Source organism: Thrips palmi, unplaced genomic scaffold (assembly GCF_012932325.1).
Source record: "Thrips palmi isolate BJ-2018 unplaced genomic scaffold, TpBJ-2018v1 HiC_scaffold_5, whole genome shotgun sequence".
In the NCBI taxonomy this organism is placed as follows: Eukaryota; Metazoa; Arthropoda; class Insecta; order Thysanoptera; family Thripidae; genus Thrips; species Thrips palmi.
Genome location: NW_023144632.1, coordinates 3,862,450 through 3,881,691, shown reverse-complemented (window position 1 = coordinate 3,881,691; position 19,242 = coordinate 3,862,450). Strand labels below are relative to the sequence as shown.

The 19,242-nt window shown below is 56.6% G+C and overlaps 1 protein-coding gene across 1 annotated transcript; it reads right to left on the bottom strand.

The window, feature by feature from the left end:
* Nucleotides 1–3,929: 3,929 nt before the first annotated feature.
* LOC117650775 (O-acyltransferase like protein-like) lies at nucleotides 3,930–18,501 on the bottom strand. The gene is made up of 12 exons (XM_034394376.1): nucleotides 18,455–18,501; nucleotides 17,742–17,809; nucleotides 17,012–17,214; nucleotides 15,031–15,191; nucleotides 10,636–10,804; nucleotides 10,131–10,324; nucleotides 9,544–9,881; nucleotides 8,820–8,959; nucleotides 8,453–8,578; nucleotides 4,350–4,716; nucleotides 4,119–4,190; nucleotides 3,930–4,015 (listed from the first exon to the last, which is right to left on the bottom strand). The coding sequence occupies exons 3-12, from the start codon at nucleotides 17,048–17,050 to the stop codon at nucleotides 3,930–3,932; spliced, it is 1,692 nt and encodes a 563-aa protein (XP_034250267.1). The 5' UTR covers nucleotides 17,051–17,214; nucleotides 17,742–17,809; nucleotides 18,455–18,501.
* Between the last annotated feature and the right edge of the window lie 741 nt (nucleotides 18,502–19,242).

Below are 19,242 nucleotides of genomic sequence, written 5' to 3'. Positions count from 1 at the left end.
CCATTTCCTCAGGTTACTTTTGTTTACGAGATGTGAGGATGTGACTGCGAATACTGGTTTGGTCATGCGTATAATTTCCCAACCCGAATCTGAATCTAAATCGTCACGCCCATAACTGTCCATAACCTCTTCTGTCCAAAAACAAAAACATAGCCTCTAAAATGGCTGCCAGCCTCTGAGCGATTGTTTGACTTACAACGATATAATTTAGTTTTTCCTAGTTTCGAGCGATGACGACTGTTGCCAACTGGGTTATCTGTTTGCGAAGATGTCTTTTAATCGTTCGAGCTATTGTCAAACTGCGTGTGAAAAAGGAGAACTGTCAAAATGTTAAGTTCATCAACAGTCTGCACCATCTGTTCTCTGGGCTAAGTTGTACAGTACTCAAAGCTACATGTTTGTAGACAATCTTTATTGGATGAATCAACTCTCAACCTGCCTGCAAATTTCTTCATAGCCTCAGTGCTACTGTGATTATTGTGAGTACAATCTGATTTCAATGAAACTGAATGTGAGCGGCCCTGTTATGTGAAGACGCACCTCTTGGTTTATGAGCGAAACAAACAGCGTTACTCTTGAGAGTCCCCAGTGGGTCAAACAACTATGAGTGGTGATCAGAAATGTTTTCTTATGAATTTTGTGAATAATGCAGTAGTTTATCTATTTTGCCATGAATCCATGCATTGCCTCTCGTTGCCTACCCTATTCAATAATTTTGGGTCATATTTTGGCGAGACAAAAAAGTCTCGCCATAAATTGGCGAGACATTTGAATCTGACCATATTGTGGCGAGACATGAAAGTATCGCCAAAATGTGGCGAGACATGAAAGTATCGCCAAAATGTGGCGAGACTTTTTGTCTCGCCTCTCCAGAGGCGTAAAGTCTGACCTTTGGATTTGTAGTGTACGGAGAATTACCACAAGCTATTTACAGAATTTTCGGTACCTTTTTGCCACAGTGTTAGTAGTTTTTGCACCAGTTAAATTTACGTTACCAAGGAAAGAACCACATAAACGTGCCAAAGGTTTGTCAGATCAAAGCGGGAGTAGGCATAAACATGATCTGTACTGTTTTCCGCATGAACAAGACATGCCAACGGTCAGCCATCACCAGCTCCAGAAAGCTTGTTACGATCTTTCTTTCAGCACAAACAATTTGGATCTTTCTTGCGCGGCACAAACAATAATAACTTTTTTTGCGATCTCAAAATACACACCCAATTAGCGTCCTGCTAAAAAGGCGGCCGTCACCGAAAGTAGACCGGCGGCCGGCAGCAGGAAGCCAACCCTGAGCGCGCGAGGCCAGGTCCAGCGGCTCCACCCGAGCGCGTGCTGCGCCCCGACTCGTTCGCTGGAGTACTGCCGGATGTCCTTCATATTCTGGAATCGGTTGACAGTCAAAGGGTCTAGGACGCCTGGAATAGGAGTGGCAGCCACTCACATTCAATGCTCAATCAAAGAGATAAATTTAATAACCGTTCGATGGGTATAGCTCCTTGCTGACCTTGTGACGTTGAGCTGGGCTCAATCAGTTCACTGACGGTGCATGGCCAAGCGGCACCGTACGGAAGCGCGTGGGTGCTGCAGCTGGAACCACATGATCTCGAAGACGAAGGCGACAGACGCCGCGAGGAGGCCTCCGCCCAGCAGCACGAAGCAGTCCCAGAGCTGGGCCAAGCCCAGCGGAGAGGCGCTGACTGCCTGGCGTGCCCGGGCGCGTTCCAGTTGGTACGAACGGATGTCCCTCACGTTCTGGAATCGGTTGACAACTGTTGGGTCGAGACCAGCCGCCCTAAATCGGCTCAAGGTTGTTCGTAAAGTTTTTTCTACGGGAGTGTCCTTCTTTGTCAGAAATCTGGTAGTCATAAATTGGATTGGATCACTGAATTTGTGGATGCTTTTGAATGTTCCCAACTGAGGTGCTAGAAATGGAAGAAGAGACTCCATGGCCACGATGGCGGCACTTCGGTTGGACACGGCATCCAAGCTAATCTGAAGTGGATGTCGGAGTATTACTTGACGATCTGTGCCGGATAGGAATGTGTGCATTTCCGGTGCCAATCCGGGTTCAACATAGACGGTCAGATTTGATTCCATCAGTTCACTTAGGGTTTGAATATCTTGAGAGTCGCATTTGACGAGGAGATCGGAGAGGAGATTCCCGGTGTAAGCTGAAGAAAGGACGACACAGAACAGTATCCAGCTGCCCAGGAGCGGGCGATACGCGTCCCTGCCGACCGGTGACGCAGCCTGCGCCACGAGAGGGGCCAGGGCGTCCAGGACAGCCGCCGAGCGCGCCGAGCGGCCACCGTGGCCACTCAGCAGCAGCAACCCGGAGGCGACTGCGAGGAAGGACAGCGCAGTGGCGACCCAGAGCGATGGAGTGAATTCTTTGGTGACGCTCTTGACAAGACAGTTGCCCTTTCCCATACCCGATGGCACCAACACCACCATCCTATCCATGCCCCACGGGTAGGAGTTGTATGGGTTCTCACTCGTAACCGTCAATGGAATAATTGCTTCCAACAGGTCAGGCCGACATGTAGTGAAATCAATCAGCCATGCTTGGAGGTCCTCTTCCTCAGTGTTGATATTTATTTTCCGAGCAATGGCCTCACCAAACTCTCTGTACATTGAATGATACATGTTTCCATCATCGCCGGAGTAAAGCACCAAGTCACTCTTTGACCTGGTTTTTGCAAAGTAGCAAGGCAAGAAAAACGGCATTTCCCCTCGCGAGAAAACTAATGAATAAAGGCCCCTTTTCTTCGAAGTCGAGTACATGATCGAACCGTGCCTGGGATCTCCGACAACGAGAGCTGCCGACAAAACATTTAACTGCTGGGAGTATGTTGCTATTTTAATGTAGTAGTTTTCCGCTGAGCCCTGCTGTCGTCCAGTCCAAAGCAGTATTCGGCTTCCAATAGGATGCCTCAAGCCAGCAAGTAGGGCCACGAGGTCGGACGCTTTGTCCTCGGCGATCACAAGGACTGCACTCGGTATGCACAAGAGAAGACGTGTGGTCGGAGGCAGCCACCCTGCCGTCGGCCTGGGCAACAGCATGACGGACGCTGCGTCCTGCAGGCCCAGGAACGCGTCCAGCCACCGCGGGGTTCCCATGACGAACAGTCGGGGCGAGAACGGCCCGGTGCGCAGCAGGGCGGGCTTAAGCAGGCTGTGGAGGTACCGTGCCTCGCTGTCCGCGGTCTTGGTGTTGTCCAAAATGGTGATCCACGTGGCAGGCAGCGCTCCGGCAGAGACGAAAAACGCCACGGCCAGCACGGCCAGAGACGTCACGTCGCGCGAACGGGCCATCCTGGAGTAAGCTGGGCCCCTGCCGCGGTCAAGTGTCACTCCAATCTGCGGTGACAGCAGGCGAGCTCTTCGGCGCCCCACGCCGGCTGCCACGAGGCCGGAGTGTGTATGAGGGTGCGCATGTGCGCGCGCGCGCCAATGAACGTGATCGATTCTGTTGACATGACGCGACGAGTCATTTTCTCTTAGCAAAATGGGAAGTTGTAGAACTTGAAGATTCATGATCCGACCAAACAGAAAAACCCTGAGTTCTCTTCACTTTACTGCAATGGTGGCCAAGGCGGCAGTGGGACTCCAATCGTGGAATTTTGCCTGTTCCAGGTTGGCGGTATGGCAAAGCGTTCGATTGGGCCCTTTACCCCCCTGCTGTTTAGTCCACGCCAAGGTGGGCGGCTTCCCAGAGAGCCCCCCAAATTGAGTTATGATCAGGCACCACAGCGGGCCAAAATTTGGCCGGCAAAAAAGTCCAAAATGTGGAATGCAATTTTTCCGTGACCACAGGATTCGACGACAACAAAGTTTCAGTGTGAGGCCTCCCTAGTTCAAAGCACACCGAGCTTGGAAGGACAAACCCCTGCGATACCCAAATACCGTGGTGAATTCTTTGGTGACGCTCAACAAGACTTCATTACCATGCGGAGGGCCAGCGATTCCTCTATCCATGCCCCACGGAAAGATTGATATTGTTCAACACAAAACGCTGGATTAATGGGGATTGATAAGTTCACAGGCAAGGAGTCTCAGTCCAACCAACCCTAATGAGCAGCCTCCCGTTGCCCTTCCTGTCCCCGGCCACGCCGTACCTCTTAAATCTTCAAGCACAACACTTGAATAGTTTTGAAATGGCCCGAGAGCACTCAGGCCTTTTGAAAGTACTGCGACACGATAAAACATGACAGACATAGACTATCGTTGACCGTAGCGAACGAAATGCACACAAAAGTAACAATTTGAATGTTTCGTTTGTCTAAGAGGAGTAGCCATGTTTACTGTTTTTATTGTTAAGCTTTTGTTGATTGCATATGCGCACCAACCTGTTGAGTGCCCGAAGGCTACTGCGAGGAAGGACAAACCCGTGGCGATCCAGAGTGCCGTGGTGAATTCTTTGGTGACGCTCTTAACAAGACAGTTTCCCTTTCCCATGCCGGAGGGCACTAGCGCCACCATCCTATCCATGCCCCACGGAAAGGATTGATATTGGTTTGAAGACAAAACTCTCAACGGGTTAATGGCGTTGATCAGTTCAGGCCGGCATGCAATCATACTATCCAACCACCCCTTATGATCAGCTTTCACAGTTTTGATATTTCCTTTCCGACCAATGGCTTTACCGTACACTCTGTATATTGTGAAGTACACGTTTTTGTCCTCGCCGGGATATTGCACCAAGTTGGCTCTTGACTGGTTTCCCACAAAGTAACAAGGCGGGATGAATGGCCCCTTTTGTGGCTGCCAAACCGGTGCTTCGAGGATCTTGGTTATTGGCACTTGGAGATAGAGAGACCAAACGAGCGGACTTGGCTGTCCGTTTGTCCGGAAACAAACGAAGGTGCACTCTAAATGTTGTACAGTGGAGATTCTCCATATTATGGTGAAAATGTTCCATAATATGGTGGTGCAGCTGACTTCGTAACATACCATTGAGAATTCACTGTACCTTATAGAGATTTTGACGAATTTCGTTCGTATTATGGAGAAAATCTCCACCATATTATGTTGGTGCAGCCTTTCACCGTAAGACATTTACTGTGTGCGAGCTTCGGCTCGTTCGGCTCCGTTTCGTGCCGAGCCGGGCGCGCGGACACGGCAAAGCTCGCCAGGCTCGGACGCCGAAGCGACCCGAAGGGCGGCCGACGGGTCGCTCGGAGCCGAACGACAGCCGCTAGAGGGCAGCACCTGTCGAGAGGGTTTGTGACAGATGCCGGGCGAGGGGTGAGGCGGGGGTCCCTGTTGGCCTGCTTCCGAAAAAGGCGGGTGTCGATCCGGAAACAGAGGTTTCAACGAGCGTTCGGCGACGAGTTCGGGTATCTTCGGAAGCCGAAAAATGCTTCGGCTCGCAACACATGCCGACAGCCGCCGACAGCAGTGTCCGCCAGTGTTGCCAGACGTACCACCTTGGTGGTACATGCACCACTATTTCGAGCCCCGTACCACCGTACCACCACCGAGCGATTCCGTACCACCTTTTCCGGGAAAACACCGGATTAGGTCCGCACGCAGGCAAATGGAACTTTTCGGGCGCCTGGGTCGGAATGTCGTCCCCCAGAAATCGAGCGTGTAATCCTTTGCCTGCGTCCGTGACCTATTCCAAGGAAAGGGGCTCTGATCGGTCAGGTCGGACGCGGGAAACTGAAAGTGCAGTGCTACTTTTGGGCCCCGCCCTGGGCAAGCGGGCAACAAAACGGGCCTGCTTGCTTGTACATCAGCCGGAGGAGCCGCCGCTGACTTCTTCAGAATTCTCAATTTGGCCAAATTCTAAATTCCCGATGTTTACGCCTAGCGTAAATTTTTAGCCCCCCCCCCCTTTCCGTACCACCATACGGCTCCAATGTACCACCTTTCCCCCACCCCTCGCGTACCACCGAAGAGCCCCGAAGTACCACCTTTTCCCCCTCCCCGTACCACCGAGCGCTGTTCGGCTTCTGGCAACGCTGGTGTCCGCTCATTTGGTCTCTCTACTTGGAGACACGAGTACATGGTAGAACCGCGCCAGGGATCTCCGATGACGAGTGCAACCGGCATCACTTTTAACCATTTGGAGGATGTTGCAATTTTATTGAGGTTGTTTTGCGTCCCGCCCTTATCTTGCCCTGTCCAAAGCAGCAATCGAGTCCCGATGGGGTGTCTCAATTTTGCCAGAAGGGCCACAAGATCGGAAGCTTTGTCCTCGGCCATCACAAGGATTGCACTTGGTATCGACAGATGTAATTGCGTCCTCGGGCACAGGCTTCCCCCAGTCAGCTTGGGCAACAGCATGACGGACGCTGCGTCCTGCAGGCCCAGGAACGCGTCCAGCCACCGCGGCGTCCCCATGACGAGCAGTCGGGGCGAGAACGGCCCGGTGCGCAGCAGGGCGGGCTGGAGCAGGCTGTGGAGGTACCGTGCCTCGCTGTCCGTGGTCTTGGTGTTGTCCGAAATGGTGATCCACTAGGCAGGCAGCGCTCCGACGGAGACCAACAACGCCACGGCTAAACACGTCATCTTACGCAGATGGGCCATCCTTGGAATGTGCCGCACTCAAGTGTCGCTGCAATCGCTGCGGTGGTGGCAGGCAAGCCAAGGGCAAACTGACGGCAAGCGCAGAGCGGACAGTCGGGCAAACTGAGGGCAAGACCAGAGCGAAAAGTCGATTTGTAGGCTATTTCCAAACCAGGCGGGCCGACTGTGTTGAGGTCTCTTGACTGACTGCCTGGGCCGCAAAAGGTTCGCCTGCGGTCAGCGCAGATTGAAGCGACACTTAACCAACACAGGCCCAACACACTCCAGGATGGCCCGTCCGCGCGAGGTGACGTGTCTGGCCGTACTGGCCGTGACGTTGTTGGTCTCTGCCGGAGCGCTGCCTGCCACGTGGATCACCATTTTGGACAACACCAAGACCGCGGACAGCGAGGCACGGTACCTCCATAGCCTGCTCCAGCCCGCCCTGCTGCGCACCGGGCCGTTCTCGCCCCGACTGTTCGTCATGGGAACGCCGCGGTGGCTGGACGCGTTCCTGGGCCTGCAGGACGCAGCGTCCGTCATGCTGTTGCCCAGGCCGACGGCAGGGTGGCTGCCTCCGACCACACGTCTTCGCTTGTGCATACCGAGTGCAGTCCTTGTGATCGCCGAGGACGCAGCGTCCGTCATGCTGTTGCCCAGGCCGACGGCAGGGTGGCTGCCTCCGACCACACGTCTTCTCTTGTGCATACCGAGTGCAGTCCTTGTGATCGCCGAGGACAAAGCGTCCGACCTCGTGGCCCTACTTGCTGGCTTGAGGCATCCTATTGGAAGCCGAATACTGCTTTGGACTGAAGGAGAGCAGGACTCGGCGCAAAACTACCTCATCAAAATAGCAAAATCGTCAAACCTGTTAAATGTGATGTCGGTAAGGCTCGTTCTCGGAGATGCCTGGCGCGGTTCCACCATGTACTCGTGTCTCCATGCGCCCATGAAAGAGGTCCTCGGTCCGCCAGTGTGGCAGCAAGGAGAAGTGCCTTTCATTCCGCCTTGGTACTTTGGAGGAAACACTTCAAGTAGCAACTTGGTGCTCCACTACAAATGGGAAAACTTGTATTACACTGTGAACAGAGAGTTCGGTGAGGCCGTTGCCCGGCACGCAACGTCAACACTGAGGAAGGAGATCCAGAGATATGGCGGGAAAATTTTGTTTCATGTCGGCCTGACCTGATCAACATGGTTAATCCGATGTGGATATTAGGCGAGAATCCGTATAACTCCTTCCCGTGGGGCATGGGTTTGTGAAAGAAAAATAAAACGTCAAAATAAAGACGAGTTTATTTAAAAAAATCTACAGGCTTATTGGTACGATTTCTCGTAAAACGATGACATTGTTGAGGTGTTACACCGGTGAATATAATCAAAATTCTCCGTGGTCAGCGGCATTCAAGAAAAGACTTAGCAAACAAAATGCAAACGCGCGTAAACCTAACTATTTTCTCAAAGGCCATTTTTTGTGGAAATTATAAATGACATCAGTAAATAAAAGTGCTAATACGCCATCCCTGGTCAACATTTCGAGAAAGTTTTAAAACTGCACCGACCTATCACATTTGTAATACTGATCCGTTCCTCAGTTCCTCTATTGCGGCAGGCGGCCGTCAGGAGGCGGCCGTCAGGAGGCGGCCGTCAGGAGGCGGCCGTCAGGAGGCGGCCGTCAGGAGGCGGCCGTCAGGAGGCGGCCGTCAGGAGGCGGCCGTCAGGAGGCGGCCGTCAGGAGGCGGCCGTCAGGAGGCGGCCGTCAGGAGCGGCGTCAGAGCGCCGTCAGGAGGCGGCCGTCGGAGGCGGCCGTCGGAGGCGGCCGTCAGGAGGCGGCCGTCAGGAGGCGGCCGTCAGGAGGCGGCCGTCAGGAGGCGGCCGTCAGGAGGCGGCCGTCAGGAGGCGACCGTCAAGAGGCGGCCGCCCCGCCGCTCTCCACCGCCCCCGCGGCCCCGCGGCCTCTGCCCTTCGCCGAGGGCAGCAGCGCGCTGCAGGGTGCTTCCACCGTGAGGTGCAGCACGAGGGCCAGCGCGAAGGCGAACACCACGTCGGGCACGGCCAACGTGATCTGGAACACGGGGAGCAATTGCAGTGTACTGTAGATCTACATATCGACAACTCCGCACTTAGAAGTGCAGAGTTTGCTGTCTCCACTCTTCGTATGTGAACTTGTCCACGTTTCCACCATGTTTCCACCGTGCCTAGAGATAGGGCCTCTGTGAACTTGAAGTGAGGAGACTGCCAACAACACACGGATAAGTGAGGAGAATTACTCCTCCCGGACTTGGTTTGGCGGTCGCCACACGTACCGTGTCGATGGTGCTGTAGACGGCCGCAGAGCGCTGCTGCCCAATGGAATGAAGCTGCACGAGTGCGTGCGTCAGGAAAGCGCAGTAGGACAGCCGGGACAGCGGTCGGAAGGCAGCCAGGCAGCGGGCCCAGGATTTCTCTGCGGCAGACGGCGAGGCTTTGCAATGCAGGTTCGCCAGTGACGCCAGAAGAGTGCGAAAAATGGAGTACAAACAAACAGCACAGTGGGCCAGAAGGTCGGTGGAGGTGGCTAAAATTCTACACGCGATTCGCATGCATTCCTCGTTCGAAGAGGAATCCATCGGTGGGATCACATGTTCGGTTCGAATCCCACTCAGCGACTCTGGGGCTCAAAACGCGTCTAGAAGTTTGGCCGCCTCTACCGATCGTCTGGCCCACTGTGCACAGGTTTGTGGCTGGCTGCATCTCGTTCTGCCTCCTTGGCAACAAAGTAGGATGAGATGCAGCCTGCGGCTCCATTTCGCCTTCCCCCACAACACACAGCCTCTGCACTGGCATGTCCGCGGGCACGGGCGTGCACAAGGGGGGGCGGAGGGGGCGATCCCCCCCCCCCCCCGAAGGATCCCAAAAGGTATACTTTTGAGGCAGGTTTTGGCGTCTAACTCCTGGAAGTTAGGCAAAGTCCCTCAAAAGAAGGTTCCACCGCCCCTCCCGAGGAGGCGAGCTGTGCACGCCCCTGTCCGCGGGATCCGGATGTCTTACCACTGTTGTCGCGCGAGGCCACCACGATGAGGGCGGCGGTGTAGGAGAGCGCGCAGGCGGTGCGGTACGTCCCCGCATACACGACGTGCACCCAGCGCGGCGGTGCAGCGGCCACCAGCGGCGGGTAGAAGACGGAGGCGGCCAGGACCACGGCCACGGTGAGCAGCCCCAGCGGCGCGAGCAGCCAGGACAGCGCGGCGTGGGCGGGCTGCCTCTTGGCGCGGAGGTGCCGCAAGTGCCAGCCCGCCGCCACACCCAGCACGTAGGGCCCCGCGCGGCACAGCGACGACACGTACACGCGCATGTGGATGGCCGTGGCCGCCATGTGGCCCACCACGCTGCGGGGAACAACACTGTGGCTCCAAGTGCGGCGGCACCCCCACTTGGAGGAGCAGAGTTTGCAGTCTCCCTTCACCTTCAGGTGTGCTGGTGCTGTTCTCAAAGTTTGCACCATGCCAAGAGACAGGGTCTCTGTGAGCTACTCCATATTTCAAGTGTGGAGACTGCAAAATCCACTCGTCCAAGCGCGACTCACTCCGCACCAGGAAGCGTGGAGTTCTCCACACGTGCTTTGGCAGTGTACTCACTCCGGGTACGGGATGATGGTGCCGTCGAGTCCCAGGCGCCACGTGACCACGGCGGGGTACACCACGGCGACGAGCAGCGCGGCCCCCAGCAGTCGGCCGGCGAGGCGGGGCTTGGAGTGGGCCAGCATGACGAGGGGCGTGGCCAGCACGAAGAGCTGCACGTCGCACGCCAAGTACCAGCTGGGGTCCAGGCACTGGGGGAGGGGGAGGGGGCATTTTGTTACTGCGTGTGCGCTTTGTCAAATGAAGTGTGGAGAACTCCACAAATCCTGGTGCGGAGTGATTCTCCACACTCGGATGTGGTGGAGGTTGCAGACACCACTTTTGGACGTGTGGAGTTTGCAGCGTCGCTATCGCTTGGCATGGTGCAAACGTGGAGAACTCCACACTCGATGTGTGGAAGCTGCAAACTCTGCAATTCCAAGGGAGACTGCAACTTCCACACCTCCGCATTTGAAGTGCGGAGTCCCCCACATTTGGTTTCTCAGCGAAGCAGTGTACTCACCGGCTCGTCCGGCCGCACCAGGTTGTTGACGAACAGCAGGTTGGCCCACCAGCGCTTTTGGCATCGCCGGGCCTCCTCCACCACCGTCACTTTCCACAGCGGTCCGGAGCCTAGCGACGGCAGGCCCACGGCCAGCACGGCCACGATGACGGCGTACGCGGGGACGAGCCTGCAACCACCGCGCTTTTCATATCGGACAAGAACAACCCCGGACGCTCAACCAGAGTTCATTTCGAGGTTCATCTCTAAGTTCTGCACAATTTTCAGCAGATGATATGCTACCTTTGACTCTCGATAGCAATCAAAAGTTGTCTTGAGTGGGAGCGTGTGACCCGCCAGTGGATTCCTCGTTCGGAGATCAATCCATTGGTGGGGTCACAGGTACGGTTCGAGTCCCATTCAGCGACTCTGGCGCTCAAAACGCGTCTAGAATTTTGGCCGCCTTCCACCGGTCTCCTGGCCCACTGTGGGGCCTCGGGGCCTGGGGACAGCCGGCCCGGCCCGGCCCGGCCGCCATTGTCAGTGTTGCCCCAGTAGCGGCGGTAGCTGCCCTCGGCCCACGGCCGGCGCATGGCTGCTGCCTGGCTGCTGCATGGACGGCATGGAGAGGTGGGTGCCCATCACCCTCGTCGTGTTCCTGGGGCTGGCCGCCGTCATCGTCGTGGTGTTCATGGCCATCTACTCGCAAGAATCCTCGCCGTAAGTCCGTCCCGTCCGTCTGCAAGGCCGGCACGGCCGGCAAGGCGCAGGTGGGCCTCCGAAAACCGGGTGACTCCGTTGAGCAGCGGACTGATTCCGAACAGCGCTTTTGTCGCTCTCTGCCGCACTCATGGCGCGTCCTCCGAGGGCGTGCGAGAGCACTGTGAAACCAAGGTGTGGGAAACTCCACTCTCTCGGCACATGAAATGTGGGTGTGCGGAATTTGCCGTCTTCACACTTTTATGCAGAGTTAGCAGCCTCCACCACGATTGCACCATGCCAATAGATAGGAGCTCTGTGAGCTACTCCACACTTGGAGTGTGGGGACTGCAAACTCCACACGTGTGGAGAATAGAGTACTCCAAGGAAGCTCTGGCCCGGAAGAAGAAGAACAAAAACGGAAGTAAGAAATTGCAGTATCTATGAGAAATATACGCTGCGCATGAGGGTCCGCAGCGTACATTTCTCATAGAAACTGCAATTTCTTACTTCCGTTTTTGTTCTTCTTCTTCCAGGCCAGAGCTTCTTTGGAACTCCGCACCGGGGAGCGTGGCGTTCCCCACTCCACACTTGGTTTGACAGCGAGGCGAGAGCCAGGGCGACGAGCACTGTTGGAACGGTTCGGCTGCGAGGGACGCCGCCGCGCGCTGAGCCTTGTCCTTGTCGCAGTGCCGGCAGCGACGCCCTGAAGGGGCCTCGGCTGGCCGTCTTCCTGGTGCCGCCGCCCCGCCCGGACCGCCCTCCGACCGGCGGCAACCCACCCGGGACACCGCCAGCGCCGACGGCCAACTCGACCCTCTTGGCGTCGTCCTGGCTCGACCTGGCCAACCTGGCGGCCGTCTTCCCGGTGGACAGGCCGGGCAGCTTCTCCACCGAACTGTTTTCCCTCGGCGCCGAGGACCGCCTCCTCAGCCGCCAGGAGGCCGCCGGACTCCGGCATGGCGTCGCCGAAGGACCTCGAGCAGGGCCTCCAGCAGAGAGCGAGCCGCACAAGATCCTGAGGGGTGACCGGCGCATGTACTCCGGGGAGGTGTCCACCCGCAGCCTCCCCGCCACGCCGCGGCCCGCCACAATCACCACCTCCAGGAACAGGGCCTCCAGGAGCACGGCCTCCACCAGCACCGCCACCACGAGCACGGCCTCCACGAGCACGGCCTCCACGAGCACGGCCTCCACCAGCACCGCCTCCACGAGCACGGCCTCCATCAGCACCGCCACCACGAGCACGGCCTCCACGAGCACGGCCTCCACGAGCACCGCGGCTATCGCCGTGGCCTCCACTGCAAGTTCGTCCTCCGGATGGTCAGCTACAAGCGCTTCCCCGCCGCCACCAAGACCCTCGCCCACGCCCGAGGGTCTTCCCATGGCCGCGGACCGCGTGGACCAGTGCGTCGCATCGGGGGGCTCGCCGCTCTTCGTGCGCGAGGAGGACGCTCAGGTCCTGATCGAGGACTCCGTGCGACAGGTACAGTAGGCCGCATCAAAAATCACCGATTTTTGCGAATTGACATTTTTCTGAAAGATCATGTTCAGAAACGACCCTCCACCAAATTTGAGCGCGTTCCGACAGCAGGAACCCGAGGCGCACAGGGCCTAAAGATTTGCGGTCCGCGGGTTGCCTACCTCTAGCTGCTTCTTCTCGGCGCCGCGGCTCTCTGCTGGTGCACTCAAGGAACGCAACACAGCGTTGGGGCTGTCCTTTGGGGTCAGTACTACACATTCAATACGTTTTGAGCACCGTCCGGTGCGACCCCGCGAGTACACCGCGAGGAAACCGCGAAATCGGTTTACTCTACTTTCTACGCATTTGAAGCGTTCGCGGTGGGCGAAATCGCTGGTGGAGCAGCACAACCATATCGCCCAAGGACACACACGTTTATCATCTTACGTTGGTTTTGGTGCGTAATACGATGATTTTCCATCGTAAGGTACGACCAATTTCCAACCTGCATAATACGCACGAATGTCAACGTAAGGTACGCAGGATTTTCAACGTAATACGCATGTTTTCAACGTATTACGCACGTTGTCAACGTAAGGTACGTTGGTTGCGATTGTAGTACGATGACATTTCAGCGTACGCATGTTTTGATTTCAGCGTATGTTACGTTCGCGTCACCATCGTAAGATGATAAGTGTGCACAAAGTTTGAGCAGAATGCGCCACCTGCATCACCGTCAAAATGAGGGGAATAGTGTTGCACTCGGTCCGGAGGTAGGCCACCCGCGGCACAATCATATTTTCGCCAGTAACTGTTTTCTGTCATCGAATGCTAAATTCGGTCACGGTCGTTTAAGATGGTCTCCAGAAATTGGCGGAAATGGTCGATTTGCATCACCGTAATTGGGGATTAGTGTTGCCCGGTCCGGGGGTGGCCACTCCCGGCACAATCCTATTTTCGCAGTGGAACTCGTTTCCCTGTCATTTGTGTGTCAATTCGGTGAAGGGTCGTTTCTCACCATGGTTCTAGAAGGCGGAAATGGCGTTTGAAATAGGTGACTTTGTTTGGGCCAACCAGTGGCTATTTCCGCGGGGCAACCCAGGTGCCTCATTTTACGGTATGCAGGTGGCGTACTTCCCTCAAATTGTGTGTCCCTAGGCGTTTGTCTTGGTGCACCCCCAGCGATTTCCCGCCGGCGAACGTTTAGAGGTAGGAACCGCGGAACCGAATTCTTTCCTGGCGGCCTCGGGTTCCTTGTCGGAACGCGCTCAAATTTGGTGGAGGGTCGTTCGAGGATTTCAGCAACGGTGTCAATCGCATAAATGTAAGTCGATTTGACGGCCACCCCAAACGTGATGCGTCTTGGAGGCACCTCTGGAGCCGTGGCGCTCGAGCAGCCACTTAAGGTGGAAGCCGGACCGCAGACCCTTGGCCTGTGGCTCGGTTCCCGGTTGTCGGAACGCTTGAAGTTGGTGGAGGGTCGTTTCTAACCAATTTAGAAAGGTCAATTCGCAAAAAATAGTCGGTTTGACGGCCTACTGCACTGTGAAACTGAGAGCGAGAGCCTACTTTTGGAAGTTTGCTTTCGGGTCCCACACTTCAAGTGTGGAGTAGCTCACGAGCGGAAACCCTATGGCGTAGTAGGTAAGGGGAGTACTGAAGGTGGTTTAAGAAATTTCCTCTCCAGTGCGAAGACTGCAAAGTCTACACCTCCGCATTTCTAGTGTGGAGTTCTCGCAATCTTGGTTTCTTAGTGTGTTAATAGAAAATCCTCTGGACGCAGGTGCGGCCGCCCCAGAGTGCAGTCATGCGGAAGGCCATGAAGGCCCTCATGGAGGCGTACGAGAGGCACATGCAGATGCAGCAGGCCTCGTCCTCCCCGCCGCCCGGCGGCTGCGTGCAGCCAGGCACGCGGCCTCGCACACCATCCACGCCGAGGCCGTCGTCCAGCTCGGTGTCCAGCACACTGGCGGCCTCGGCCACGACGGGGCGCCTCCCAGCACGCCGACGAGGCCCCATCGACTACCCCGCCGACTACGACAACGACTACGAGCACGCGGCGGGCGGAGTCCCTCGGCGCATCCTCTGGCCGCTGCGCGCCGTCATCTAGACTGGACGTACCCCGCGTCGGACATGCTCCCCGCGTCCAAGACGCCACCCTGGGCGTCGGCGCTACCCCGCCCAGGGCGCACCGCGGAAGCAGACGGAATTACCAACCTAACAGCGCTCTTGTTTCTGTCCCGCTCTCCACTGACCTGAGGTAGCGATAGAGGTACACGCTGAACAGAGACAGCTGCTTCCCTCTCTGCAGGTGGCCGAGCAGGGTCCAGCTCAGTAGGCAGCCGCCCGCCACGAAGAAGACGTCCACGATGACGGACCCGTTGATGAGCAGCACGTCCAGCGCGCTGGCGTACACCTGGGGCACAGTTAGAGCGTGCAGCGGCAGCGGCAGGAGGCGACCGCTGGAGGTGACCCAAAGTCCCGGGCGCGTTTTGAGCTTCAGAGTCGCTAAATGGGACCCGAACCGATCGTGTGACCCCACCTATGGTGGAGGAATCCATCGGTGGGGTCACACGGTAGGTTCAAGTCCTGGAGCTCAAAATGCGTCTAGAGTTTTCGCGCCCGCCCCAGACAAAAAGATTTCGCGCCCGTTACGGGCACAGCCCGAGCAAATCTGGGCACAGCGCGGGCGTGTCCGGGCTCAGCACGGGCTCAGCACGGGCACAGCACGGGCAGGAGCTATATCAAGTTAAGGAAGGAGAGGGTTTTGAGCCAGCGCTGGCGCTGGCGCTGGAAGGTGAGGGGCAGGGAGGCGGTCGCGCTCAAGCTGGCTTAAGCCAGACGCAGCGATACCCCTCCCTGCCCCTCACCTTCCAGCGCCAGCGCCAGCGCCAGCTCAAAACCTTCTCCTTTCTTAACTTGTTATAGCTAGGTACGGGCGCACCATCCGAAGGCGGGCCGAGGCTCGAACCCGCATGGGGGTAAATGCGGGCAAGTACGGGCAAGTACGGGCAAGTTCGGGCAAGTACGGGCAAGTGCGGGCAAGTGCGGGCAAGTGCGGGCAGATGCGGGCAGATGCGGGCAGATGCGGGCAGACGCGGGCAGGCACGGGCAAATGCGGGCAGATGCGGGCAGACACGGGCACATACGGGCAGATGCGGATGCATCCGGAGCACCTTGATGTTTGTGCCCAGGACCCATTCGTGGACGAGCTCGAAAAAGGTAAACACGAGTAATCGAAGCCTGGAGCAGTGCTGCATGCCTGGAAGCTAACTATCTCGTGCCAGGTGAGCATGGAGGTAGTTTGGGTCGCCTAAGCTACGGTGATAGACGAGCCCCGTATCACCCTGTAGCTTAGGCAACCCAAACTACTTTCCATGCTCATCCGGCACGAGATGGTTCCCATAGCTTCCATGCATGTAGAACTGCTCCAGGCTTCGATTACTCGTGTTTAGCTTTTCCGAGCTCGTCCAAGAATGGGTCTCGGGCACAAACCTCAAGGCGCTCCGGATGCAGACTCATCTGCCCGTGTGTGCTCGTGTCTGCCCGTGTCTGCCCGCATCTGCCCGTGTCTGCCCGCATCTGCCCGCATCTGCCCGCACTTGCCCGCACCTGCCCGCGCACCTGCCCGCACTTGCCCGCACTTGCCCGCATTTACCACCATGCGGGTTCGAGCCTCGGCCCGCCTTCGGATGGTGCGCCCGTACCTGCCCGTGCTGTGCCCGTGCTGTGCCCGTGCTGTGCCCGTGCTGAGCCCGTGCTGAGCCCGTGCTGAGCCCGGACACGCCCGTGCTGTGCCCAGATTTGCTCGGGCTGTGCCCGTAACGGGCGCGAAATCTTTTTGTCTGGGGCGGCGCCGGCGCCGGCCACTGTGCGGCGGCGAGAGCGGCGGTGTGCGGGCGCCTCGGTGTTAGGCAACCCCTTCGACGCGGCGGGCCTTGACGTGACAGGCAGACGCCTGGATGGCAGGCCACCCCTTTGACACGGCGAGCCTGGATGTCATTCCTCTGGAGTCTTCTCGTTCGAAGCGAATCGAATCAGGTCGCTGGGCCCGCTGGGTCCCGCCATGGGCGCCTCCATTTTGAAACCAAGTGTGGGGAGATTCCACACTAGAAGTTCAGTTTCGCACTAGAAAGTGTGCGGGGACTGAAAACTCCACACTTTGACACGTACATTAAGCGCCCCCGCACTGTGGTGGCCCAGTACCATGCGAGCGCTGTGTGGCTGCGTCCGTACCTTCTCCACGTCCACGCCGTTGACGACGGGCCCCGCCATGAGCGCCTCTCCGCGGTGTCCCAGGATGACGAGCACCACGCCGACGGTCTTGGCCGCGTGGATGAGCGCGATGTCGTCCGGCTCGGCCTGCTTGGGGTCGTGCCGGCCCACCAGCGCGCTCCAGTTCCGCCGCAGGGAGAACGCCTCCACGGCGTTGCCGCGGCCTGGGCGACAAAGCCAGCCGTGCTCCATTGAAACGCGGCCAAAACCGGCCAAAACTCTAAACGCGTTTCGAGCTCCAGAGTCGCTAAACAGCACTCGAACCGAGCGAGTGACCCCACCAATGGACTCCTCGTTTGAACAGCAATTCATTAGTGGGGTCACACGTTCTGCTAGAGTCCCATTTAGCTACTCTGGAGCCCAAAAACCCGTACAGTATGGGATTTTGTCTTTGACCGCCTCTGGCCCTCTGCACTGCGAGAAAAAGTGTGGATAGTACAACAAAAGTACAACAAAAACTGTACAATAAAAGTACAACAGGGATTGTAAAAAGTACAACGAAAATTGTACAAACCACAACGAGGCCTGGACCGCACAGCACTCGTCATGCCGATTCCATTGTACTTTGTACAACAATTGTTGTACTTAAAAAGTACAATAAATACCTGATAAAAAAATTGCCAGAAATTTGTGTACTTTTGTTGTGGTTATTTCTAGCAGTGTGTGCGTCGGGCGCCGTCTTGTCACTGACCTGCCGTGCCGGTGCAATCCGCGATAGTGCAGAACACGACCCACGCCAGGAGCCACAGGAACGCCGTCCTGCAACACGTCGTAAAACATGTTTCGTCGCCCTGCCACCGTCAAACCGAAGAACTCCACTGTGGCAAAAAGCTACGGAAAATTCTGTAAACAGCTTGTGGTAATTCTCCGTAGGCCCCTTATCAATATTCTCCGTAGCCTCTTACAGTATTTTCTGTAGGACCGCACAGTATTCTCCGTAGGACCCACAGTGATCTCCGTAGGACTATACAGTCTTCGAGGTCCTACGGAAAGACTGTGCGGTTTACGAGAATACTGTGCGGCCTACGGAGAATACTGTAAGAGCCTACGGAGAATATTGATAAGAGGGCTACGGAGAATCCTGGCAAAAAAATTAACAGGATTTTCCGTACCTTTTTGCCACAGTGTCCACACTTCCTGGTGTGGAGTAGCTAATTCTCCACACTTGAACGTGTGGAGTTTGCAGTCTCTATCCTTCTCAAGACCCTTCTTAAGTGGGAATAGCGCTCTCTCTCTCTCATAGGGCCCATATCTCTTGGCAGGGTGAAAACGTGAGAACTCCATACTTGAAGTGTGGAGGCTGCAAAACTCTGCACGTCCAAATGCGCAGACTTAAAAATCCGCACCCCTCAAGTGTGGAGTACTACTCTTAGTTTCACGGAGAAGCTTCCAAGTGATGCTCACCAGAGGGCGACGCTGTGCCGGTGGTGGTCTTGCCGGCCGTGGCAGAGCTCCGGGTCGACGCCGAGGTGCGCCTGCAGCCCGAGGGGCCGCGCCAGGGCGCGCAGGGGCCGGCCCAGCAGCGCGGCCAGCGCGGCCAGGTCGCCGTCGTGCCGCGCGCAGCTCTGCGGCACGCACACGCCCCAGTGGAGGACGTGCCGCGGAACCTGGAAGCGGTGCGCCGGCGGCTGCGGAGGAGGCAGGAATCGGGTAGTTCACCGTCAAACCAAGAGTGTGGAGAACTCCACGCTTCCTGGTGCGGAGTAGTGCTCCGCTCTTGGACGTGTGGCGTTTGCAGTTCCCACTCTTCAAGTAGCTCCAAGGGGTTACCCACTCTGGTAATCGTGTGTACACTTCGTCCGGTAATCATTGCACTGAGATTCCAAACGCTATGAGTATAGCACGTATGGTGCAATGCGCTGTGATATCGCACCATACGTGCAATGCCACAGCCATATTGCACCTTTGGTGCAATGCTTCCCGAAAAGGCCCTATGCTAATGCATGGGAATTTGGAGGCATTGCACTTCATGTGCAATGCTTTTGTATTGCACCAATTGACGCTATACTCATAGCGTTTGGATTCTCAGTGTGGTAATCACACACCAAAACTGGCTAGTTTCGCCGTTTTTATCGGATTTTGGGGGTTTTTCATATGAAATTAGGCCAAAATGCTCTTAGCTGGCCAAAATTATGGAGTTTTTTTGAGTATGTATGTAGGTAATCACTGGTAATCAGTAATCCTGTGTACAC

Excerpts from the sequence above, each read along its gene's own strand:
- LOC117650775 (XM_034394376.1), bottom strand. The coding sequence starts at position 17,050 with ATGGCGGGGCCCGTCGTCAACGGCGTGGACGTGGAGAAG. Across the intron at positions 8,579-8,819 it reads TCTACAGCACCATCGACACG|ATCACGTTGGCCGTGCCCGA; the intron begins GTACGTGTGGCG and ends CCCGTGTTCCAG. Across the intron at positions 4,717-8,452 it reads GAGGCCGCGGGGCCGCGGGG|TCAAGAGCCAACTTGGTGCA; the intron begins GCGGTGGAGAGC and ends GTGGGAAACCAG.